Genomic DNA, 26,955 nt, shown 5'->3' with positions numbered 1-26,955 from the left:
ATGAATGTTTTTGCAAGGTGGCAAGCCCCCCTGCACCCCACACCCCTTGCTACACACACACACACACACACACACACACATATATATATATATATATATATATATATATATATATATATACAAACTCCAAGATCGCACTAAATTGAGTGAAAGGGTACATTTCCTGATCCCCACTGTAGTGCGATCTGCATTCAAAATGTTGAATCCACAATAGCAAATGCTAGCGTGCATTCGTTGTTGTGAGTTCAACATTATTTTTTTCCGTTATTTTCAAATGTTGAACTAGGGCATTCGGTATTTCCAATCAGACATAGTCCAATCGTCCTTTTGATAGTAAACCAATATATACAGTATATATATATATATATATATATATATATATATATATATATATATATATATATATATATATATATATATATATATATATATATATACAGACACACACACGTAGATAGATATAGATATAAATATATAAATATACATAGTTTAATAAACAGTTGACACCGATGTTTGTATTTTTCATTAATATTTCTGCTATCTATTTTCTGCCTGCTTATGTATTTTCTGTGCTAGATGGTCCTTTTGCTGATGTACTGATGGAGGCTAAAATCCCACTCCTTAATGTGAACAGCTGCAGTATATTGCTTGGGAAGGAGCTTATCACCAACACCATGTTCTGTGCTGGTTACATGTCTGGTGGTATTGATTCATGCCAGGTAAGGATTATGTTTATCTTCATTTGTCTCATAATGGGATAGGATATCTTCATTATAAGACAGTCTCATGATAGTTATTCATTTAAATAATTTAGTATCATGCTTAACATCATGTTTGCTTTTTGTCTCCATAGAGAAGATTTCTGAAATGAACAATCATAAATTTTATTTGCAAACAAGTTTCTTTTCCTTTTGTTTCTAGATTTGCTACTGCTAGGGAAGTGTTGGGCTGTCCAATCAACATGCTAGGGAAGTGTTTGGCTGTCCAATCAACATGCTAGTGAAGTTTGTCCTTTCTTACCGGATCTGTGGGATCTCTGTCTCTTTCTTTCTTTCTTTCTCTCTCTCTCATTTAAGCCTCGTCCGAATCCTTAGGCATAATTATTAAGTTACTTATTTATTTATTTGTTGCTATCTGTTGGTTGACTGGGTGGGTGAACTGATCAGTTGACCCTTTTTAGTTATGGCCCAGGCTCATAGAGCAGAAACAATGCAATGTGATATGTCTAGTATTTACAGCAGCACATAAGGTCATCATTATTGCAGCAGAACATAAGTTCCACCAGAGTTTACTACAGTACGTAAATTCCATCACTGTTTCTAACAGTATATATGTCCATCAGTATTGTAGTTCAGGGCTTGCACCAATTGTGGAAGTGTTGGGAAATCAGGGATAAACACAGGCCTCACTTGAAGGAATGAAGTGACGCTAAGACTAATGCATGATAGATTGAGATGCATTATGTTGTTACACAGGATGTACAAGAGACACCTGTGTTTAACCCTGATGATTTCCATACACATCCAACATTGGTCTGATCCCCAAACTACAGGCAATGGCATGTTTGATTAGTAGTGAAACTGACTTAGATAATCAAGTGAAAACAATGAAATGTGACTCTGTAAGTAGGAGCTACCTGGATAGTGATATTCATAAAATAACTGGACAGATATTGAATGATAGAAGGGGCAGATCTTATACCATTCTTTAACAAAGATCATTTTAATTCAGAGATTCTAAGTGATATGAAAATAAAAGAGACTGGCAAATTAAGATTTCCTTCTACATATGCCTGAGATGATAATATTTATTGTGATATTATTATTATTTATTTATTTATTATTTATTTATTCTAGTTTGGTGACCGGGGAGGTCCACTGGGTTTGAGAGCCCATTTTCAGTGGAGGCCCGGGGAGAAAAGCTCCACATAACTAGTTACATAATAGTTTTTACATTGTTAAGTTGTGAAGATTTGCAAGTTACATAAACATATAGAAATTCTTCACATTGATAAGTTACATATCATATTGAAATGTCACATGAAAGAAATTCTTTTACACTGCAAAACAAGTTGCATAAACATATAGAAAATATTTTACATTGCTAAGTTGTGTATCAAATAGAGATATGATATGAAAAATTATTTTACAAGCATTCAGTATGGAGTTGTAAACAAGTTTTTACTAGGAAGGGAAGTGGATAGAGGAGGAGTCTAATACTTGGTAGCTAAGAAGATTAAGTAGCTATGAAAGTACTGAAATTAGAGTCAAAGAGTGATAAGCTGGGAGGAGATAGCTTATGAGTTGTAGTTGGAGTATAAGTCAGTAGTTTGAAAGGTAATGAGTTTAGCCAGGTGAGAAGGAAGGGGGGAGTTTGGGACGTATGGGGTGTGGAGTGCAGTTACATTTTCTGTGAAGATGCAGGTAGGAGTGAAGTAGGCTTTTGAAGGTATTTAGGTTGTCACAAGTTCTCAGGGTGGAGGGCAGGGCATTCCATTTTTTAGCTAAGATGGAGGATAGTAGAAGCTGGCCAGCAGGACGCTTTGGTTTGTGGATGGTAATGAAGTTTTGGTGAGTGGATCTAAGGGGTCTTGGGGGGCTGTAGGGTTGGAGGATATTGGATAAAGCCGGGCAGCTGTTGGGCTGAAAAAGTAATTTGTGGGCTAAGACAATCTGAAGGAAGTCTAGTTGATTGGGGAGTTCAAGCCAGTTTATGGTTAGTAGGGAGGAGCAGCGGTGGGAGGAGGCTTTTGCATTTGTGGCAGACCTGGAGATTTTGTTGTAGCATACTTCTAGCTTGGAGGTAAGGGTGGAAGATAGCTTAGTAAGCAGAGGAGCGCCATAAAGGAGAGATGGGAGAAGATAAGTTGTGGCCAGGGTCAGTCTAGTAGAGGGAGAGAGGAAGTTATTATTTCTGTATAGAAGGCCAAGTTTTATGTGGGTTTTCTTGATGTTGAGTTGGATATGGGTATTAAATTTTAGGTGTTCATCAATGGTGACCCCCAACAGTTTGGCGGAGGGAACAATATCAATGACAGAGTTGTTGAGGCTGGTAATTTGAAATGAGTGTTTGTTAATGTGGGTAGATTTGGAGGGAGTGAAAAGGAGAATTTTTGTTTTGTTAGCATTTAGTAAGAGGTGGTTTTGGTGCATCCATTTTTCAGTGGATGAGAAGGCGGATTGAGTTAGAGATTTGAGTTCAGTTTGGTTGGAGGCATGGCAGATGAGAGTGGGGTCATCTGCATATTGGACAATTTTGGTGTTAGGAATGGCTTTGTGAAAATCATTAATAAAGATGTTAAATAGCAGAGGGCCAAGAATGGAACCTTGGGGAACTCCTGTGGGTGTTGGAAGGAAGGAGGAGGACTGGCCCCATTTCACTACTTGGGACCTGTCAGAAAGATAGCTGGAGAACCAGGAAAGAGTTTTTGTGGAGATGTTAAGGTTAGAAAGATGTTTATGTAGATGGGTATGAGAGATGGTATCAAAGGCTTTAGATAGATCTAATAGAACGGATGAAACTAAGTGACCAGATTCTCGGGCTGAATTGATAGAGTGTAGGAAGAAGAGGAGGGCTGTGTTGGTATTGTGTCCTCGGCGGAAGCCGTGTTGGATAGGAGATAGAAGTTGATGTTTGGTTAGGAATGGCATGAGTTGTATGTGAATGCATTTTTCAAGAAGTTTAGAGATGGGAGAGAGGATGGCAATGGAGCGGAAGTTAGAGAAGTTGTAGTTTTTTCCACCTTTGTGGAGAGGAAGGATAAAGGCAGAATGCCATAGTTTTGGTACATGTGATTCAAGAAGTGATCTATTGATCAGGATGCTGATAAGGAGAGCAACACTGTCAGAGGCAATTTTTAAGAAGGAGGAGGGAATGTTGTCTGGAGCATTATTGCAAGGTTTTAGTCTATACAGAAATTTCTTTATGAGGTTGGTGGATATTGGTTTAAGTTCAAAGTTAGGGGGAGGGGGGGTGAGGTGCAAGCTTGGGAGGAGGTTGGTAGGGTGGTGTTATTTGGGAAGGTTTTGGTCAGCTCAGCAATGGAGGAGGTGAAGAAGGTATTGAATAGATTGGCAATTTCTTGGTCAGTTTTGCTAGTGTCGGGACAAGGGTTTTTTGCGGTACCTGGCTTGAGGAGGGTATTTATAGGGTTCCAGAATTGTTTGGGGTTTTTTGTGTGGTTTATTTGTAGGTGGTTGTAGTATGATTTTTTTGTCTTTAATGACTTGTTTTTTGGTTAGGTTTCGAAGCTGTTTATATTTTAGTAACAGTTCAGGTTATTTATAATGGTGGTAGCTTTTCCAACATTTGTCTCTTTGTTGCATAATTGTTTTGGTAGCTTTAGTGAGCCTGGGTGCTGTTTTGGCTTTAACCCTTTTGGTTCGAGTTGGAGCTAGGGAGTTTAAGATGGAAAGGAATGTAGAGTTGAAGAAATCTACGGCTTTGTCAAGAGGCAGTGTTTTTAGAGGGTTCCAGTTAATGAGCTTAAGGGAGGTAGTGAAGGTGGAAGGGTTAAAGTTAGTTAGGTTACGGGTATGAAGGAGGTGGTGGGAGTATGGGGAGGAGGAGGTGGCTCTGTGGGTGAATGCAGGGAGGTGGTCACCTAATGGGTCAGGAGTGACACCAGATGTAGTGGTTCTGTTTGGGTGAGACACTAGTATCCAGTCTAGGATGGAGCTGGGGCGGTTAGTTTTGTTGGGTCTAGTGATGGTTTGAATAAGTTGAGTAAAATTGAATAGGTTAATAGACAGGGAGGGATTGGGGTCTGTGATTTTTTGCTAGTCAATATTTACATCTCCCAGTATGTATATTTCTTGGTTTATATTTGTGGAAGCCCAGGAGAGGACGTCTTCTAAGGTATTGGTGTTACTGCCGGGGGGAATATAGAGGGAGATGATGCAGATACTTTTGTGGTTATTTAATTTTAGCATTCCAATTACTAGTTCAGCATTATGAACCCCCCTCCCTGTTCTTGGTTGTAGTTTAAATTTGGTGGCTTTTGCAGTGCCCGCCCCACTGTAGATTTGATCTAGGACACTCCCCCAGTCCCATCTCTTTACTGCATTCTACCTAATAAACCCTTTCTGCATTTGCTTTTAGTCCTTTTTAATTTAATTACATTTTTTCAAACTGTGTGTGGACTAATATTGCTACATACTCAAGTGTGCCAGCTTGCACTGCATGTGAATTGTTTTTACTACTGTTTTTGCTACTTTTCTGGAAAAAAAAAATTTCTGCTTTTACTGTATTTGTGTTTCTTCCCACTTTATTTTGCTTTTGCGTCATCTTAAAAGTACTCAGTTGTATTTATTACTGCTTGGTGTAACTCATTCTAAGCCTTTTAGTTTAAGCACTTGGGCTTCAGACCAGTTGTTTTACATTAGGAAGGTTTGTGGTCTGTAGTGTAGAGACAGAACAGGTAGCTTACATCCTTCTAAGTTGGGAACTGCTGATTGAGGGCTCAGTGTCTGTTATTCTAAAATTGTATTAATTCTAGTTTAAGCACTTGGGCTTCAGGCCAGTTATTTTACATTAAAAGGGTTTGTGGTCTGCACTCTTGTGGGAGGAGAGGCTGGACTCCGCCCTTCTGAGCTGGGAATTTCTGGTTAAAGGCTTATAGTGCCTGCATATTTGAACTGCTTCTTACTGAAATTGGTACACCTTGTTTGCTGTAGCATAGACTAGATCTAGGCCTGCTGAATCTAGCTTTGTTTGTATAACTTGAGCACTAATCCAGGCATTCTTTAAAGTATTCAATTGTATTTACTACTGCTTGGTAGTAACTTGATTAAAGTGTAGCTATCATTCTAAGTCTTTTGGATTAAGCACTTGGGCTTCAGACCAGTTGTTTTATATTAGGAAGGTTTGTGGCCTGCACTGTGGTGGCAGGACAGGTAGCTTACATCCTTCTAAGCTGGGAACTGCTGATTGAGGGCTCAGTGTCTGTTACTCTAAAAGTGTATTAGTTCTGGTTTAAGCACTTGGGCTTCAGGCCAGTTATTTTACATTAAGAAGGCTCGTGGTCTGCACTCTTGTGGGAGGAGAGGCTGGACTCTGCCCTTCTGAGCTGGGAATTTCTGGTTAAAGGCTTATAGTGCCTGCATATTTCAACTGTTTCTTACTGAAATTAGTACACCTTGTTTGCTGTAGCATAGACTAGATCCAGGCCTGCTGAATCTAGCTTTGTTTGTATGCTTATTGTTTGTTTGCTTGTTATTTCCCTGAAACGCTAATACCACCTAAAACGTGGCTTTTCAGCGCTTCTGTGGATCCCTAGTGATATCTGCATTGCTTACTGTACTTATTTCCTTGTTTCACTTAAAAGAAAGTTACTGTTTGTCGTTTTTGCATTTAAGTTACTTGTAACACATTGCATTTAAGTTACCTGGCACTTGCTCACTAAAGCAATTATATAAGTCAGCACTAAAAAATTAAAAACACTACACCCTCACAAACTCCCCTTGAGTACCTTGTTCCCCATTGGCCCTTTTTTTTCAATTATAAAGGAATTCCCAATACTATTCTAGCATGTCCAAAGGTCAGTTGTCAATCTCCTCTCCAGTCCAGCTGGTAAATCTGGGAATCTTGAGGCAATGTTACAACTGCCTCATGTACACAGACAACCCTCTCCTCCTCCCAACAAATTCCAACACATGTGAGAGATGCATCCATATAGCCAAACTTGAGGCTAAGCTCTCTCAACTCAGTACTGGCATAACCAGTCAGGAGGAGAAGGAAACCACACTCACTACAATTCCAGTCTCACATAAACCTACCACAACAGCAAACCAAACACATAAACACACAAAAACATACTCGGAGGCTCTAAATAAAAATCTGCCTAAGCAGCAGAGACCTTCAAAGCAGACACCCAAGCAACCGCTACCCCAAAACAAAACACATGCAACACATAGCTCACAAAGCCAGTGTGCCGAACAGTCACAGCCCTTAAGGCTAAACAACACACCTGATGCACTTGTAATAGGTGACTCTATTGTCAGGCACACTGACATCCCGCTCACCAGGCTGAACAAGGAGAAGGTCATGGTGAGCTGCCTATCGGGCGCTAGGATCCGCCACATAACACAAGCACTCAGGTCACTCCAAGGCAAGTACAAATATGACTCAGTCATTGTCCATGCTGGTGTGAATGACCTGAGACGTACCTCCCTGGACTACATGAAAAGAGACATAGAGGAGCTCTCTGAGCATGTGCCCAGGCCGGTATGACCCTGACCTTGAGTAGCATTTTACCCTCACCAAGAATGATGCCACAATATGAAGACAAGATGATCAATTTCAACAATTGGCTTAAGTATTGGTGTCATTCAAAGGGGATCCAATGCCTGTCAGCCTGGGATGACATGCTCGACAAGCCACGATGCTTCACTAGGGACGGCTTGCACCTGTCACCCCTGAGCTTTTGGATATTGGCAAAGGCTCTTGTTACCCCCATAGTGCCTTTTTTAGGCAAGGCTCAAAAGACAAATCCACCTCCATAGGTATCACAAGGGATAAGAAACTAAGAGTAATGCTACTCAATGCCAGAAGTCTAAACCTCAAGATGCACGCACTCAAAACTCTCCTTAGCATGGAGAACATTGATATCTGTGCAGTAATAGAAACCTGGTTCAAGGCTCCCGAGAGCACCCCAGCACTACCAGGTTATACCTCATACCATGCTTTTCGCCCCCAAAACTTGGACCGAACCACAAAAGGAGAGGGAGTATCAATATTCGTCAAAGATACCCACACCTCCAGGTTGGTGGCACAGAACGAAGCATCAAAGACTATCCATGTGCAACTAACAGGGGGGTAAAACTGCCTTCCAGTTTATAGCCTGCTACAGACCACCCTCCCAAACCCAGGAACCCCACTTGGCCTTCCTGCAAACACTGGAAAATATGAAGATCTCTCCAAACACCATTATATTGGGTGACTTCAACTACCCAAACATAGACTGGGAGCATTACTCTAGCTCCAACACCCTAGCCCAAAGGTTCCTAGAATTTATAAACTCAAATGCTATGGAACAACTTGTTACCACTCCCACAAGAGGGGAAAACATACTGGACCTGATCATCACCAACATGGGGACTCTATGCTCCAGACCAGAAGTGTATCCCTCACTGGTAAGATCAGACCATAAACTAATCTCACTGGATATTCATATCCTGACCCCACCTCCTGCCCAGAAAACCACAGTGAAAACCTTCTCTAAAGCAAATTTCACACTCCTCAAAACCGAGGTGGAATCCTTCAAAGCCCCTGGGCCTGTGGAAAATATGGCCCAGACCACAGAATCCTTTATAAATGCATTCTATGAACACCTTCAGGAATGCATGGATCATGCAATCCCAAATAAAACCAAGACCCAATCCTCCAAAGGCAGACGTCCTGTCTGGTGGACCCCAGCCATAAACAAACTATACAATAGAAGGAGGAAGCTACTAAATGATAGAGCAAAATCCCAAAAAGGGAAGGCATCTCTGATCAGTATTAGCAAAAAACTACGGGCACTCATAAAATCGTCTAAGGCCAGCTTCGAGAGAAAAATTGCACAGGACACTAAGGATAATCACAAGGCTTTCTTTAGTTATGTTAGGAACCTGGGTGGGAATTCCCAGGTATGCTCAGAATTAGTCCAAAATGACAAAAATACACCGAACCCACAGACATTGCCAACATCCTAGCTGACAGGTTCAGCGCAAACTTCTCCCCACCAAAAGGGCAAATATCTATCCCAGCAGAGTGCTGCCCCCTGACATCTCAGATGCTCAGGTAAGAGCCGCCCTCTCCAAAGCAAAAAACACAGCATCAATGGGACCAGACGGTGTCCCGGGCTGCGTCCTACATGAACTCCAATAAGAGCTAAACCCAAACAAAAAACTACTGTTCAATCTCAGCCTTACTACAGGATATGTACCCAAAGAGTGGCGTACAGCAACAGTGATCCCTCTCCACAAAGGTGGTGCCTCAATGGATCCTGGAAACTATCATCCCATAAGCCTGACTAGCTTGGTCTGCAAAGCTATGGAAAGGATCATCATGGACCTCATAAATAAAGATATTGGGAACCTACAGACACTGGATCCTATCCAGTTCGGCTTTGTTAAGGGCAGATCCTGCCTCTTAAACCTGGTTGATTTCTTTGAAACAGTCACCAAGGCCATTGATGAGGGGAAGGTGGTCCACACAGCCTACCTGGACCTCACAAAAGCCTTCGATACAATACCCTACTCGAGCATTATAGATAAGCTCACCAGCTTAAATATAAACCCCTATGTCACTAGATAGGTTGCAAACTGGCTCAAGGACAAAACCCACATGGTTAGAATTGCTGGAGCCATGTCAGACTCCAAATCAGTTACAAGTGGCATCCCACAAGGCTCAGTCCTGGGACCTCTCTTGTTCGGTATCTATTTCTTGGAGGTACAGGCCAACACGGAAGGACTGTGGCTGACCAAGTTCGCAGATGAATGCAAACTGGGCACCATAATCGACTCTCCAGCTGACACAAGCATCCTCCAAAAGGGCCTCATAGAAATAGACAACTGGTGGCAGAGCCATGGCCTCAAGCTAAACGCCAAAAAGTGTATAGTCATCCCCTTTGGCAAAAACAAAGTGCCCACAAATTACCACATAGGTGGTAATCCATTAAGTACAGAAGAAGTAATTAGGGACCTGGGGACCCAAGTTGATAGCAGTCTCTTATTTGACAACCACGTGGCCAAAGTGGTTAGAAAAACATTTTATATAGCCCACCTAATCATGAAGGGATTCACATCTAGATCAGGGGAGGTCATCGTGCCTCTTTACTCATCCCTCATCAGGCCCATAATTGAGTACAATGCCCCTTTTGGGATGTACCTTACCAGACAACTGCAGCAACTGGAAAGACCCCAAAAGTATCTCACCAAGAGGATCAAAGGGCTCAAACAGATGCCATATGCTGCCCGGTTAAAGAAACTCCAGCTCTACTCAGTGACATACCGCCTGTTCAGGGGCAATCTGTGCTTGACGTATAAAGCCATGTCCAACTCGGAATTAATGGACATGCTGCACCTCCAAAAATCCAAATTCCATCGAGCTATGTGCTCGAGAGACTTGAACCTCAGCACTGAAATAAATAGGACATGCTGGAGGGACAGATTTATAACCTAGAGGCTCCCTTCACTCTGGAATAAAATCCCAGTCCAGGTTAGGCAGAGTCCCTCATTGACTCTCTTCAAGAGGAATCTTGATGAGTGGATGGGAGATCGTAGGTTTAACCCGGGTATCACTTCTGTGTCACTGTTAGACAGAGGCACAGTATACTAACCTCGTAAAAGGGCATAGTAAAATTAATTTAAAATGGGTGGCGAAAGCCAAACACATTCTGGCTAGGCTTATAAATGCCCTAGGGCAGACAGCCTAGTATGAACCTATGAACCTATGAACCTATGAACCTATGAAAGGAAGGAATAGGATTTTGGAAAGGTGTGATAGATAGGTGATTGGAGTAAAGTAGAGCAACTCCACCACCTCTTTTATTTAGGCGGTCAGATCGGATGCATTGAAATATGGGGGGGGAATTCTGAGTCAGTTATGTGTGGTTTGAGACATGTTTCAGAGATGGCTACTATGTCAGGTGAGTTATGGTTGACCCAGGCATGAAATAGGGTAATTATATTAGTTAAGCTTTGGGCACTGATAGTGAGGAATTTGAGGTCTTTGTTTGTTGGAGTTGTGGTTATAAGTTGGAGATGTATTTGTTCCAGGGTTAGGATGAATGTCACCTGCTAAGAAGAGGTATGTAAAAAGATGTATTAGTTTTGTTGGATTTTGTTTGGTTAGGCAAGGATGGAGGGATGTGGGTTTAGGTTTGTAGAAATTTGAGGGAATATGGAAGAGTTTTAAAGAGAATAGAGAGGTGGGGTGAAAGGTGGTAAGAGAGGCAGAGATATTGTGGAAGTGATTTGAATGGTTGGGGTTTGGAGTTGAAGGTGGAGGGTGTAACTGTAGGGTTGTATAAGAGGTGGCATGGTATAGAGGAAATAGAATGAGGAGAAGAAGTGTCATGGGGGTGAGAGTTGAGGAGTAAAAAGAGGGCATTTGTGGTTGAAGTTTATTTTTAGGAGATAGATGTAATGGAGGTTTGATGGAAGGAAGCTAGGTGATGTAATGGGGAGGAGTATAAGGACAGGTGTGATTGGTGGAGAGAGAGGAGTTATATTGTTGTGGGATTGGGTGTTGAAAATGGGAAGGGACTAAGGGATGACAATAAATGCAGGACCACTTGGGGCGGGTGGAAATTGGGGGCAGGGTAGGGGAGCGGAGTGAGCCCGCAGGGCGAATGGGGCGGTATAGAGCAACAGAGCAGAAGAGCCATGCTGGAAAAAGTATCAGCCACTGCAGGAAGGAGCTGAGGTAAGTAAGAGAAGGTGCAGTAAGAGCTGGGTAGGAGTGGTAGAGGAAACAGAGTAATTCTGGGGGAGAGGGTTAGTGGAGGGGGAGAGAAGTTATGGGATAGTAGGCTGTAGTAAATATGTTGGAGAAAGAGGTAGGTGTTAGAAGAAAGCTAAAAAAGACAGGAGGACAGCAAAAGTTATTATAAAGTAGGATAGGAGTATGCAACAAGTAGGAAGGTGCTGCCACCTAGTGGTGAGTGGATTTAATAGGCAGGCAGAGAGACTAAGGGGAGATAGAAATGGAGCTAGAGACAGAGGTAGGAAAAAGGTAGAGGTAACAGTGAGTAAGTCTTTAGAGGGATAGAAGAATGGAATGGGAGATTAGAGGTAGTGAGTTAGAGTGGGATCTTTGAGGTACGTGGTAGGCTGCTGAGACACACACTGGGGGACAGGCTAGCATATAAGGCTGTTATGGTAAATTGATTTTGTTTTTGGTTTTAAAGTTACATACATTTATTCCACACTGTGGGTTCCTTTCGGATAAGCCCGAACCGGTTAGCAGGATAAGAATCCAGGTGGGCCAAACTTGGCTTTGAGCGAGGAGTCCATGTAATTTGGGAGGTACTGATGGACCCTCAGAATAGGTGAGATTTATTGAGAGCAAAAGGTGAGGGATTCCACACTGTGGGTTCCTTTTGGATAAGCCCAAACTGGGAACTGTGGAATTAAAAAGAATTGGCAAATTTTATAGGGATTCAGTAAGATATAGGTAATTGGCCTCACTTTCCTTGTAAAAATAAATCTAATCTTAAAAGGTATTTATGTGAAAGACATTGCTGAAATTACTGACATTTCTAATAGAATTAGTAATTAATCCTATAAGTACTGTAATAACTGTGGTTATCTGTTGCAACAGGATATTTTTTGTACATCAAACTACAGGTTTGATATATAAAACGTGATTCTATAGACTGTAATATGCAACATACTGTATAAGTTGCCATATCTATACAGTACAGAAAAGTCTGTTAACAAAATAGATGACATACGAAAATTAATTCTCACAATACCTTTTACAAAACATATTATTAATGGAGGTATTTTAAATAAGTTTGAATTTATGATATACAGGTAGTCTTTGAAAGTTTCAGAGGTGTTGATATTAAGTTTTATACTGAAAACACAGAATATGAATGGATTCCTAAGTTGAATGAAACAGCAGACCCTGGTTTGAATTAATGGTATAGCCTAAGCCTGTTTTGAAAAGGAGGAGATTGAGGCATTAAGTTAATTGCTTAATTAGTCATCTGATTTTAGTTAAATGATATTTAAATGCTGTTTTTCTTAAACTGCTGTTTTTTCTTACTTGTTTTTGAATAAAGCTTCCTATGTCTACATATTTTCTTATATACTCAGTCTTGATTTTGACTTTATTACATTTATACTGTGTTTAGGTTAAACCCACTGTTTCCCTTATTAGTTATAGTATTACTACAATAAGATAACTTATTGGTTATAGTATTATTACAATACATAAGTTCCATTATTAGTTATACTATTACTACAGTATGTAAGTTCCCTTTTTAGTTATAGTATTACTACAATACATAAGTTAACTTACTAGTTATAGTATTACTACAATACATAAGTTCCCTTTTTAGTTATAGTATTACTACAATGCATAAGTTCATTATTAGTTATAGTATTACTACAGTATGTAAGTTCCCTTTTTATAGTATTACTACAATACATAAGTTCCATTATTCTAGTATGACTACAGTATGTAAATTCCCTTTTAGTTATAGTATTACTACAATACGTAAGTTCCATTATTATAGTATTACTACAGTATGTAAGTTCCCTTTTTAGTTACATTATTACTACAACACCTAAGTTAACTTATTATAGTATTACTACAATACATAAGTTCCAATATTAGTTATAGTATTACTACAGTATGCAAGTTCCATTTTAATTATAGTATTACTACAATACATAAGTTAACTTATTAGTTATAGTATTACTGCAGTACATATGTTCCAGTATTAGTTATAGTATTACTACAGTATGTAAGTTCCCTTTTTATAGTATTACTACAATATGTATGTTCCATTATTAGTTATAGTACTACTACAGTATATAAGTTCCCTTTTTATTTATAGTATTACTACAATACATAAGTTCCATTATTAGTTATAGTATTGCTTACTACAATATGTAAGTTTGCTTTTTGGTTATAGTATTACTACAATAAGTAAGTTCCATTATTAGTTATAGTATTACTACAGTATGCAAGTTCCCTTTTTAGTTATAGTACTACTATAATACATAAGTTAACTTATTAGTTAAAGTAGTACTACAATACATACCTTCCAATATTAGTTATAGTATTACTATAGTATGTAAGTTCCCTTTTTAATTATAGTATTACTACAATACGTAAGTTAACTTAGTTATAGTATTACTACAATACATAAGTTCCAATATTAGTTATAGTATTACTACAGTATGCAAGTTCCCTTTTTAGTTATAGTATTACTACGATACATAAGTTAACTTATTAGTTATAGTAGTACTATAGTACATAAGTTCCAATATTAGTTATAGTATTACTACAGTATGCAAGTTCCCTTTTTAGTTATAGTATTACTACAATATATAAGTTCCATTATTAGTTATAGTATTACTACAGTATGTAAGTTCCCTTTTTATTTATGGTATTACTACAATACATAAGTTCCATTATTAGTTATAGTATTGCTTACTACAGTATGTAAGTTCCCTTTTTAGTTATAGTATTACTACAATACATTAGTTCCATTATTCTAGTATGACTACAGTATGTAAGTTCCCTTTTAGTTATAGTATTACTACAATACATAAGTTCCATTATTCTAGTATGACTACAGTATGTAAGTTCCCTTTTAGTTATAGTATTACTACAATACGTAAGTTCCATTATTATAGTATTACTACAGTATGTAAGTTCCCTTTTTAGTTATATTATTACTACAACACCTAAGTTAACTTATTATAGTATTACTACACTGCATAAGTTACAATATTAGTTATAGTATTACTACAGTATGCAAGTTCCCTTTTTAGTTATAGTATTACTACAATACATAAGTTAACTTATTAGTTATAGTATTACTATATTACATAATTCCAATACTAGTTATAGTATTACTACAGTATGCAAGTTCCCTTTTTAGTTATAGTATTACTACAATACATAAGTTAACTTATTAGTTATAGTATTACTGCAGTACATATTTTCCAGTATTATAGTATTACTACAGTATGTAAGTTCCCTTTTTATAGTATTACTACAATATGTAAGTTCTATTATTAGTTATAGTACTACTACAGTATATAAGTTCCCTTTTTATTTATAGTATTACTACAATACATAAGTTCCATTATTAGTTATAGTATTGCTTACTACAATATATAAGTTCGCTTTTTGGTTATAGTATTACTACAATAAGTAAGTTCCATTATTAGTTATAGTATTACTGCAGTATGCAAGTTCCCTTTTTAGTTATAGTACTACTACAATACGTAAGTTAACTTATTAGTTAAAGTAGTACTACAATACATACCTTCCAATATTAGTTATAGTATTACTACAGTATGTAAGTTCCCTTTTTAATTATAGTATTACTACAATACGTAAGTTAACTTAGTTATAGTATTAGTACAATACATATGTTTCAATATTAGTTATAGTATTACTACAGTATGCAAGTTCCCTTTTTAGTTATAGTATTACTACAATATGTAAGTTCCATTATTAGTTATAGTATGTAAGTTCCCTTTTTATTTATAGTATTACTAGAATACATACGTTCCATTATTAGTTACAGTATTGCTTACTACAGTATGTAAGTTCCCTTTTTAGTTATAGTATTACTACAATACGTAAGTTCCATTATTAGTTATAGTATTACTACAGTATGTAAGTTCCCTTTTTATAGTATTACTACAATACATAAGTTAACTTATTAGTTAGTTAAAGTAGTACTACAATACATACCTTCCAATATTAGTTATAGTATTACTACAGTATGTAAGTTCCCTTTTTAGTTATAGTATTACTACAATATGTAAGTTAACTTATTATAGTATTACTACAATACATAAGTAACAATATTAAAGTATTACTACAGTATGTGAGTTCCCTTTTTATAATATTGCTACAATACATAAGATAACTTATTAGTTATTGTATTACTACAATACATAAGTTCCAATATTAGCTGTAGTATTACTACAGTATGTAAGTTTCCTTTTTAGTTATAGTATTACTACAATATGTAAGTTCCATTATTAGTTATAGTATTACTACAATGTGTAAGTTCCATTAGTATTTACAGCAGTACATTATTTCATCACATAATTTTGACAATTATTATCAGCACAATAGTTCATAATATAACTTAATGACAGAGACAAGAAAATGATAAATTATGGCTCTATGATTGAGTAGTTGTTAACCAATGGTAACACCTGCATTTGCTTAACAGGCAAACCCAACTGGCCAGCAAAACTCACTTTGAGTGGAGGCCCACGGAGATAAGCTCCACTAACAAAAAGAAGTATTATATAAACCAATGAAATCCATAGTTGATGCAAATCTCAGTTTTTAGAAATTAGTATAATACAATCGACATGAGATTTTCATACAATACAGAGTTGCTTCCCATTGCAACATAAATTAATAATAATAATAATAATAATAATAATAGATATGCATTTGCAAAGTTAAATTTATTGTTCTGCTTGAAGAAAATCTGTGTGAAGAAAATATCCTTATTTATACAGCAAGGTAGAAGATAATTACAACCATGCATTGGTGTTAGGCAGATCACTCAACTGTACATTTTTTGGAACAATGTACCTATTTTTAGGCTTGGTTTACACCTTCACGTGATTATTTAAGTCCCCTCCTCTGTTACACCCAATTTTGATGCTACAGACTACATGACCAACATACTGCTGGTACCAATAACTAAAGAAAGAGAACCTGCATGCTACATTTCCCTTTTCATCAACAAAAGTGACTTCATGATGCACATTTTTGAAAATTATTTATTAAAATTTACATATTTTACAAAGTATTTTGTTAATATGCTTATGATTCTGCGAATTTTTTGTCTTGCTCAGTTTGTACACTTTGGTTTTTGACTAGGATCCCATAATTCTTCTAGAAATTATAAGAGTTATAAGCTATTCAGTATGCTGATCATATGATAATGAAGGGTTCCAGAATTTTTGATTTTCAAGGGTATTTGTTCCTGTTTTCAATGACTGCAGATTGGGAGGTATGGTGTTAGGATGAAATTTATTTACAATATCAAACTGAGAGAAGAGTGAATGAGAAAACAGTGAGTCTATAAGGAAAAATTATGAAGAGGTATGGCAGAGCTTGCTTGAAAATTAATGGGGGTATGGTGGAGTGAATCTGATAAGGAGGTTAAGAAATGGTAGAATAGGAGGTCAAGATACAGTCAATATGAAATTGTCGGGTACTAGCTTTGTTACAGCAAGCTGATGAAGTGATAAGTTGTGTTAGACCATAAAAGTTTATGGTATTGTTTAAAATGAGCCAGTTAATGTTAAAATCCCCAGATACTGATTCTAGAGAAATATTCATGATACACAGTAGAAGTGTTCTTCAGCTGTGGTGACATTGTTTCTGTGGATAATATAGTTTGCAATAATAAATATATGTTTGTGGTTACTGAATTTAAAGAAACTAATTACTACTTCTACATTGTTAAAATGAAGAAGAGTGAAGAGGGAATATTACTAAAGTATTGTTACTATTCTTGACGTTTATTTTTTTCCTGTCTGAACTAAAGGATGTTATATTCTGGAAGTCAGAGTTCTCCTCCTTTTCTGTTGTGTTACAACTGTGTCTTAGTAACAACTACTATATCTTGAGAGTAAAAGGCTAAACAAGGTGTAGAATTCTAGTACTCTATTGGAAATGCTTCTGAGGTTTATGTTAAGAAAATAAAGGCACGTTAGTTTGGGTGGAGTGATGGTGGAAATAGTGAAAAGATTACAAGGAATGCAGGATTTGGGAGGTTTGTTGAACCCAGGTTGGAGGTGGCCATGCCACTTAATTTTGGACTTGCAATGGTAGTGAAAATGACATTAGGGCTGGAGCCAATCTTATGGTATGCATACCTTCCTTTATGGTATTTATTTCTGAAAAAGTGAATATAAGAGCTGTTGTACAAGTCTGAGGCTATGGTGGAATGATATGAGATGTATTTAGGGCAAGAGTCTGTGAATTAGTGTGAGGCTGGTTGTATTGATAGAAGGGGGGGTGATATGAAGTGGTTTATGTTAGAGGTGTGAGACTTAGAACACGTTTAGTAGCTGCAGCACCGTAAGTGGGTGAGGAAGGTATTGACCTGTTAATCTTGATGGAATACAAGGACGAGAGACAGATGGAATACAACAGGAATTATTAGTAATGAAAGAAACGGATATTTGTTGGACTTGTATGGATTTACAAGAGGTGTTTTCAGTAGGATGCAAAATATGTAGATCTATAGAAGGAATAGGAAAGGGAAACAGAAAGAGAAAGATTGATTGGGCAGGGAAGAAGTCAGAATGGGAGTAAGAAGGGAAGTGAGGTAGTTAAGGGAAAGTACTTCTATAGGAGGCAAAGGAAAAGAAATGCTGTAGAGAGAGGAGCCTAGATTTATAAGAGAAGAAAGTCAAGTTGTGGGAAGGAAATAAATTGAATTAGTGAAAGTGGAGTGGAGTCAAAAGGATTGCCAGGGTGTTGTGGTAAGTGTGGTTACAGGGTATTGGAAGAATAATGTTAGGATATAGTTTTATTGGTCAAGAAAAGAGGAGATGCAGTTTGAGGAGGATAAGTTTTGATGTCATGAGGGAGGGTGTGTAATGTCATGTGAGGCACAAATAAGCATAGCTGCATCATTTTGACAGCAAATTTGGTGCAGTGCAGTTTCCTTTCAAAAACAAGAACAGGCAATAAGAACATACCTTAGCTGAGCAAGATACACAGCTGAGAGATAAATGCTGCAACCCAGGGACAATTTTAAACATGATGCAAAATGTATTTTCTAAAGGCTCCTAGACAAGGATGAGGAAGTGATATCTACTACTGAAGCAGGAAAACACACACACACACACACACACACACACACACACACACACACACACACACACACTCCAAACCCGAGAAAAATGAGCCACAGGTACAGTCTACCAAGTGGAGTTTGTCAGATATGTGAAACTAGAGAGAGTAAGATATTCAAGTGAGATGCACTGCCTTTGCTACAGTTGCTCTAAATGTTGAAGGAGAGAGAAAGAGAAAGAAAAGAAAATTGGACTTACTAGCTTTTATTGTAAAGGAAGGGAAACATGGAAAGAGGTTGCAGTACAAAATGGGTTGCAAGGTATTAGGATGCCAACTATTTCCTGTCATGAATTGTATGCTTTCTAGTCATACTTATGCATAGTTGGTATGCATCAGTTAAGTATACTCTGACATATATTTATTATTTCAAAATAATTTAAGTGTTTTCTAAATATCAGTCCTTACTTATTTTGTGCTTTGAGGGTTTTTTGTGTGTTTGTAACTTAATTGAGGAGATAATATTTCTGGTTTGCTGTACATAACCTCTACCCTATATAGTCAAACATAATATTTATTTCTTATTATACAACAACCCTCCATTAATATTCAAAAATGTGCATGCTGATTGGTCAGCGTGCACATTGTAAATCAGTTATAGTAATGGAAAAAGGTCTGGTCGCCCGGACTTTTTCCATTACTATAACTCTTTTTTTTTTTACAGCAACGGAGAACGCAAGATCTCCATTGCTTCACACTGTCTCGCTATGTTAAACGAGTTTAACATAGCGAGACAGCTTTAAAAAAAGCAACAGAGATTCTCCATTGCTTTTTTTAAAGCTGTCTCGCTATGTTAAACTCCTTTAATATTGCGAGACAGTTTGTAAAAAGCAACGGAGATCTTGCTTTCTCCGTTGCTTTTTTTCAAAACTGTCTCGCTATGTTAAATGGGTTTAACATAGGGATACAGCTTTAAAAAAGCAACAGAGATTCTCTGTTACTTTTTTTAAAGCTGTCTCGCTATGTTAAACCCATTTAACATAGCAAGACAGTTTGTAAAAAGCAACAGAGATCTTGCTTTCTCCATTGCTTTTGCCCATAGCTCTGATGTACTGCGTAGTCATACGCATGCGCAGTACATCAGAACTGCCGCAGAATACCAGACAGCTGTGGAAGGGCAGCAAGGAGGCATTATACAATGCCATTATTTAAGAAAAGTATTTTTTTTTTCTTAAATAATGTCATTGTATAATAGCAATAATCCACTTCTGGGTGTGGGTAATGCTGGATTTACCCACAGTTGACTTTGTTTGGCCACTCGGGCTTCGCCCTCATGACCAAACCACACCAACCCTGGGTAAATCCAGCATTACCCACACCCAGGCATGGATTATTGCTATTTATACCATGACCCCCCCAAAACGTGCACGCTGATTGGCCAGCGTGCACATTGTAAATCGAGTTATACTAATGGAAAAAGGTCCGGTCGCCCGGACTTTTTTCCATTAGTATAACTCTACTTTTAAAACACTGTCTCGCTATGTTAAATGGGTTTAACATAGCGAGACAGCTTTAAAATAAGCAACGAAGATCTCTGTTGCTTATTTTAAAGCTGTCTCGCTATGCTAAACCCATTTAACATAGCGAGACAGGTTTTAAAAAAAAGCAACGGAGAAAGCAAGATCTCCATTGCTTTTTACTGTTCGCTATGTTAAATGGGTTTAACATAGCGAGACAGTTTTAAAATAAGCAACGGACATCTCCGTTGCTTATTTTAAAACTGTCTCGCTATGTTAAACCCATTTAACATAGCGAAAACAGTAAAAAAAAAAGCAACGGAGATCTTGCTTTCTCCATTGCTTTTGCCCACAGCTCTGATGTACTGCACAGGCGCGCAGTACATCAGAACTGCCGCGGATGCCAGACATCTGCGGAAGGGCAGTAAACAGGCATTATACTATGCCATTATTTAAGAAAAGTAATAGTTTTTTTTCTTAAATAATGTCATGGTATAATAGCAATAACCCACTTCTGGGTGTGGGTAATGCTGTATTTACCCACAGTTGTCTTTGTTTGGTCCCTCGGGCTTCACCCTCAGGACCAAACCACGCCAACCGTGGGTAAATCCAGCATTACCCACACCCAGGCGTGGGTTATTGCTATAATTATGCTGTAAGACTGTGAACTACTATTTTAGCTTTTAATGCAGTTTTCATTTTGCTGTTTTCCCTTTTTTTCCTATTGTGTATTTATTTTACTTCCCTTACCAATTGTGACCTTACTGACTGCAAGAACTTGAAAGTGGTACTAGCTCACACTCCTTCTTTGTTACCAAACTATGGAATTTTCTTTTTTAAAATAATTTTGTGACTTTTAAATGAAATTGACAAGTCAAATAACATAGAAATGTAGTAGTCATACGTGTAGTAAACATAACATTCCTTAACATTATTAATATAGTCACTTCTAACCCATAATACAGAATCGCTGGAAGAAGGGCTCCCTACTGAAATCTCGAGACTGCAATTCCTGAGTTCCAAAATACTGAAAAAGTAATGAAAATACAGGAATAGTGAACATTATTCTTCAGCTTTAAACTTGTTTGTTACAGTTGCGGAAGCCTCCCTGCATCCCAGATATTGGGACAAGTCTCCCACACCTCTAAATAGCAACTTCAAGACTGGCATACCTTGAAGAAAAGAGAATATGACAGTGTTGGACTTCCATAGTCAAGATTTTCGTCAATTTAGCCTGTATGGCTTGGGACTCTGCAATTTGGATCCTAAGATTTTAAATAGTTATTCTGCCTTTAAGTTCTTTCTCTCTCTTCTTTCTATCTCTTCTTTCTTCTCTCTTTCTTACAGACTTTTGAGGGAGTCCTGGGTTTTTAAAGGGTTGCCTAGAAAAAAAGTATCTAGAATTGAAAAAAAAAAGAAAGCTGGAGCAAAGGTATAAACATTACAACTTGTTTAGTGCCAAAATAGTTCTATATTAAATTCCTAATCTAGGCAACATTTTAACTATTATTCTTTCCTCTCTTTCACTTATTGTCTTTGGTTCTTTGATGTACGCTGAACTAATACTGCTTATAAACTCGTCTGAAAAAGGAGATGAATTATTCCAATCTCTTTTTAAGACCTTCCTCAAGATTGCTAACATAATCTGTAATAAAATATATTGGACCTTAGAGGAAGTGGAACTGGCATAACGGTTAAAGTTTTTACCTCACAAGCACAATGTACAGGATATGATTCTGTATTTACATTACTGGCTAGGCTTCTAATAAACTGCAAACTGATAGCCTAATGTTTACCTGTGAAATATTTACTTGCCAGCATGTGAGTAAAGTTAGCATAATGGTCAAAATCTTCACCTCAGAGACACAGGGATGAAGATTTGATTCTGACCTCAAGTTAGTAACTAGGCTTAAAGTGGACCTTCAGAGCAGCAAGCTTAGTATTCACCTATGTACCTATCAAACACATGATGACATTTAAATACCTTAGATAAGTTAAGGAATTATGTTCTAAGTGACTGGAACAAATATTTTGAATCAAACTAATGCTTTTTATGATTTTTGCAATAATATATGTTGCCTATCTGCTTTTAGCTTTTACTTGCATCTCCAATAATTATTTTTAAATATCTTAATGATCTTGTATGATGTACAAATAGCTTGTTGTTACATAGATTAATACTAGGCTAACTGCCCTTGTGGGCCATTCTAAGCCTGGCCAATTAAGCCTTGTGCGAATCAAACTCTGCACCTTGTTTCTGTGAGGCAAATTATGCCAACATCTCTCTGGTATCCTAACCTCCCTGTGGTGACCAACCTACTTTAAGCTAATAACCTTAATCCTCTTCTTTTCCACCAGAATACTGAAAACTAGCTTTCTAAATGAATACATCCTAGGGATGGTTGCAGTCATTTTACATTGCAACAACTCAAATTATTTATGGGATTATGGAGCCTTTATTTTGGCTCCACTGTATCTTCTTCAAACCTAACCCTTTAGAACACATTTCCTTGAAGCCAATTGCATGAAGGTATTTTGTTAACTAAATAAAGCTTTTTATCAGTTGGGCTCAGAAAAAACATAATTTCTTGCAAATAGACATGACTCACTAACTAAATCTTTTTTTCCCACATAAACAAGCCTTCATGCACCCTTGTATGAGGGCAAGAATCACCACCTTGCCACTTTTACTTTAGTTAACTTCAAGGTCACTGCAACTCAGTGCAATACAGAACAAAAACACGCTACTCCTTCTTTGACATGCTGCAGTCACAGACTAAGAATAATAAACTAAACTGAGATCCTGTAAATAATGTTACAAAATTTAACAAGCAAAAGGAAATGGGTTAAACTAATATTGAGCAGTTTACCTCGACCCTGATAAAATATGACCAGACATGTATTGAGGGACTGAAGGTATGTCTCTCACTTTATTGAGTGAAGCCTACATTAATTGATAGAATTGTTTTATTTTTTATTATTCATAATTTGTTGATTGGTTTGATGAACTGATCCAAAACGCAGAGTAGAGAAACATACATTCATCATGATTTGCCTAGATCTTTTTATAGAATCAAAATACAAAATGGATGTCAGCATAGTAAGTTAGAGAAGCAATTCTACACATATACCTGATAATTATGTATACTAAGGCCATGGTCACATAAACATGGCAAAATGAGAAACTCCCCAAAACAGTGCACAGTGGTGTTACACAAACCATGATCCTAGATATCAAGTACATGACCCAAGACCCAAGGGAAATTTGATCAGTTATACTTGGTAGTTAGATAGCTAGAATCAGATTATCTGTTTGTTGATTGACTGTAGAGAATTTGGCAAGTGTGCATACAGAATACTTGTTTTTGGAGAGACTGGCTTAACCTTACAGCTTAGTCTGTATATAAAGTGTCAATTTTGGAAGGTGTTTAGGGAAGAGTGGTGAAAGAGAGGTATCCAGGTAAATGTTAAGTTGTTGAAACATTAGCAGTTGAATTTCTTTAGTAAAGACTAATGACCATGACTGGAACTGTTTAAAACTACATATAGTTCTCAGAGAGATTGGTTTTGAATTCCAGAATATAGATCTTATGGCAGAGAATGCATGACCTTATATGGGTATGTCTGTTATGTGGTTTTCTAATGGCTATGCCATCATGAAAGTGCAATTGTAGCTTGTGTTGTGAGGTAGAAAGATTAGTTTGCTGTGTAAGAAGAGACAGAAACTTCTGTAGTATGCAAATAAATGATCCAAGAGGTAGGAGTACGCATTTTATGGTAGGTATACCATTATAGCAATAACCCACGCCTGGGTGTGGGTAATGCTAAATTTACCCACGGTTGGCGTGGTTTGGTCCCGAGGGCGGAGCCCGAGGGACCAAACAAAGCCAACCATGGGTAAATTTAGCATTACCCACACCCAGAAGTGGGTTATTGCTATTATACCATGACATTATTTAAGAAAAGAAACTATTACTTTTCTTAAATAATGGCATAGTATAATGCCTGTTTACTGCCCTTCCGCAGATGTCTGGCATCCGTGGCAGTACATCAGAGCTGTGGGCAAAAGCAACGGAGAAAGCAAGATCTCCGTTGCTTTTTTTTTAGTGTTTCGCTATGTTAAATGAGTTTAACATAGCGAGACAGTTTTAAAATAAGCAACGGACATCTCCGTTGCTTATTTTAAAACTGTCTCGCTATGTTAAACTCATTTAACATAGCAACACTAAAAAGCAACGGAGATCTTGCTTTCTCCGTTGTTTAACACTGTCTGCTATGTTAAATGGGTTTAACATGCGAGACAGTTTAAAATAAGCAACGGAGATCTCCGTTGCTTATTTTAAAGTTGTCTCGCTATGTTAAACCCATTTAACATAGCGAGACAGTGTTTTAAAAAAAATGAGTTATACTAATGGAAAAAAGTCCGGGCGACCGGACCTTTTTCCATTAGTATAACTCGATTTACAACGGGCACGCTGACCAATCAGCATGCACGTTTTGGGGGGGGTCATGGTATAATAGATGGTTTAGACTGTTGACCAGTGACGCTGGTACAGGGGCTAAAATAATACATCTTTAGATTTACTCGGTCACCATTTCTGTGAAATAATGTTTCACTTTAAGATTAATGCAATAAGTGGAAAGTTATATTCTAGAAGGGCTAGAACCTTTCCTGTTGTTGCTGTGTCATCTGGGAGTTGGTAGCAGAAGGTTTTCTATGATTAGAAGATAAGCGTGTTTGTTTGTTTATATATTTGTTTATGTATGTTTTTTACAATGACTGAAGCAGAGAGTCAAATGGAATCAGAAATACTTTATCTAGGGATCTAAACCTCTTCTGCAACATCAACAGAACAGTTTGTAGGGATGTGTGTATCTCACAGAGGATACTGCTGCTCTGGAAAAGACAACCCGTCCATGTAAAACAAAGCTTAACTCTATCCATATTCAACTATCACATTGATCTATGGATGGGAACAGAAAATTTTCCAGAGAACTACCCCCAGTACTACTAATGGACACATGTAAGTCCTAAATGTTTTATCCCATGCATGGGTCCCCCAAAATTATCTGTGGTATGATCCCATTTATTCTCATTAGGGGCAATATATAATTATCGATCATGAGATGGGTAAGGCCAGTCTTTAACCAAAATATAGGTTATTTTGGACAGAAAAAGGGAAATTGGTTAGGCTTAAAATGGCCTGGAAGAACATTTAGCCTATTACTTACCTATTAACCTAAAGAGTTTCAGTAAACTATAGCCCAGGGTATAACAAGTGTGTGTGTGTGTGTGTGGTGAGACAGAGGCGGTGATTTGGTCTTTTGTCTGGATGACTAAACATTTTCTCAGTCCGTATATATAATGTTTAGCAGTTCATTGATTCCACAGAGCATGGCTCATGTTTTTTAAAATTAATTAGTTGGCCATTTTTGATGAGGCAGGTGGTGACTTTGAAGAACCTGCGCTTTGAGTCATATGATAATACTGAAAAAGGGGGGCAGATCTGAAGGTTACCATATCATAAGTATAAAGAATAATTTGAAAGCCTGTGACTGGATGGGATAGAGCTGGTAAATAAAGAAAATAGTAGTGGGGCTAAAGTGGACATTGTGCTCTTTGTGTGGTAAGAGTGGAAGAAGAGGACATCATGGACAAAGGTTTTCTGTTGAAGGTCCTGTTAAGTAGAACATGAGAGAGTCAGACTGCTACTCCAGCACTCAGTCTAGACATTCATCAGGTAGACTTTGAGGTCTGATGATTAACAACATGTAATGCAAGCTTATGCAACTTTTTAAGCATCAGGAATCATTTTCATTTGCCAAATTATTTTTCACCAAGTTCAATTCATGGAAATGAAAAATGTCAAAAAAACACTTTGTAATGGAATACAAACAAGTTTTTTTTTTTGTCTGCACCCCCCACCCCCATAGAGGGAACTCCCAACTTCCCCATTTATACAAAAAATCAGTGTAATGGTGCTTGGAGTGTTTATTGGCTGCCTAACAAGATTGTGAAACTATCATGGCTTATATACCAGTAAAATGTTTACCTGCCAGGGAAACAAACTGTGTGGTGTGAGGGATAGAAGCTTACAAATGTTTTAAGTACATTCATAGGTTCAAAGTGAAATACCAGGCAATCAGTTTGCAAGCAATTAAATGTCTGGCTAATAACCAGACAGTGACCAAAGGTAAGAATTAAACCCTGTACCTTGGATCTGTGAGGAAAACACCATAACAATTATGTGAACCCCCATCCTATTTGTTACAATTTACAGTCAACAAATCTTTCCAGATTTGAAGGTTCACAGCACATCACAGCATATTAGCATGCTTATGCCATGCCCCCAAATCATCTGTACACTAGTCATAAATGCTCTCTCCAAGGCTAAAAAGACTAGCTCCATGGGACTTGACAATGCCCAAGTTGTCTTTGTGTCAGCACCAGGCATTGCATTTCTGACTTCTTATTACATTTAATTAATCTCAGCCTTTCCACTGGATTTATGCCAGATGTATGCAGAACTGTTGTAGTCATCCTACTCCACAAAGGGGGTACCCACGACTGACCTGGGCAACTGAAGATCTGTCAGCCACACCAGCCTTATCTGTAAGGCAGTAGAGTGCAACATTATGGACATCATAAACAAGGACACAGACAGTCTTCAATTCCTGGATTATAACCATTCTGGGTTTGTTAAAGGCAGATCCAGCCTCTTGAACCTGGTGGATTTTTTTTTGAACAAGTCACTAAGGCATTACATTCAGTTAAATGTGTTCACACTACATATCTGGACTTCATCAAATCCTTCAATACCATTCTACACTCGGGCATCACTGATAAACTAATCCAATTAAATGTAACCCCCCTTGATTGGACCCAAATATGCTCTCCAAGTAAAATATCATCTGACTGAATTCT

General features: G+C 37.6%; 1 protein-coding gene across 1 annotated transcript in view; it reads left to right on the top strand.

The window, feature by feature from the left end:
• Positions 1–26,955, top strand: part of PRSS56 (serine protease 56) — a 2,212,799-nt gene that overhangs the window by 1,212,692 nt on the left and 973,152 nt on the right. The window contains exon 7 of the mRNA XM_044070672.1: positions 577–719. Within this exon, the coding sequence (XP_043926607.1) occupies positions 577–719 (143 nt within the window). The remainder of the gene's footprint in view (positions 1–576; positions 720–26,955) is intronic.

This window comes from Protopterus annectens, chromosome 4.part1 (assembly GCF_019279795.1).
Source record: "Protopterus annectens isolate FY-2018-M chromosome 4.part1, PAN1.0, whole genome shotgun sequence".
Classification (NCBI taxonomy): domain Eukaryota; kingdom Metazoa; phylum Chordata; order Ceratodontiformes; family Protopteridae; genus Protopterus; species Protopterus annectens.
This window is presented reverse-complemented; position numbering and strand designations above follow the sequence as displayed.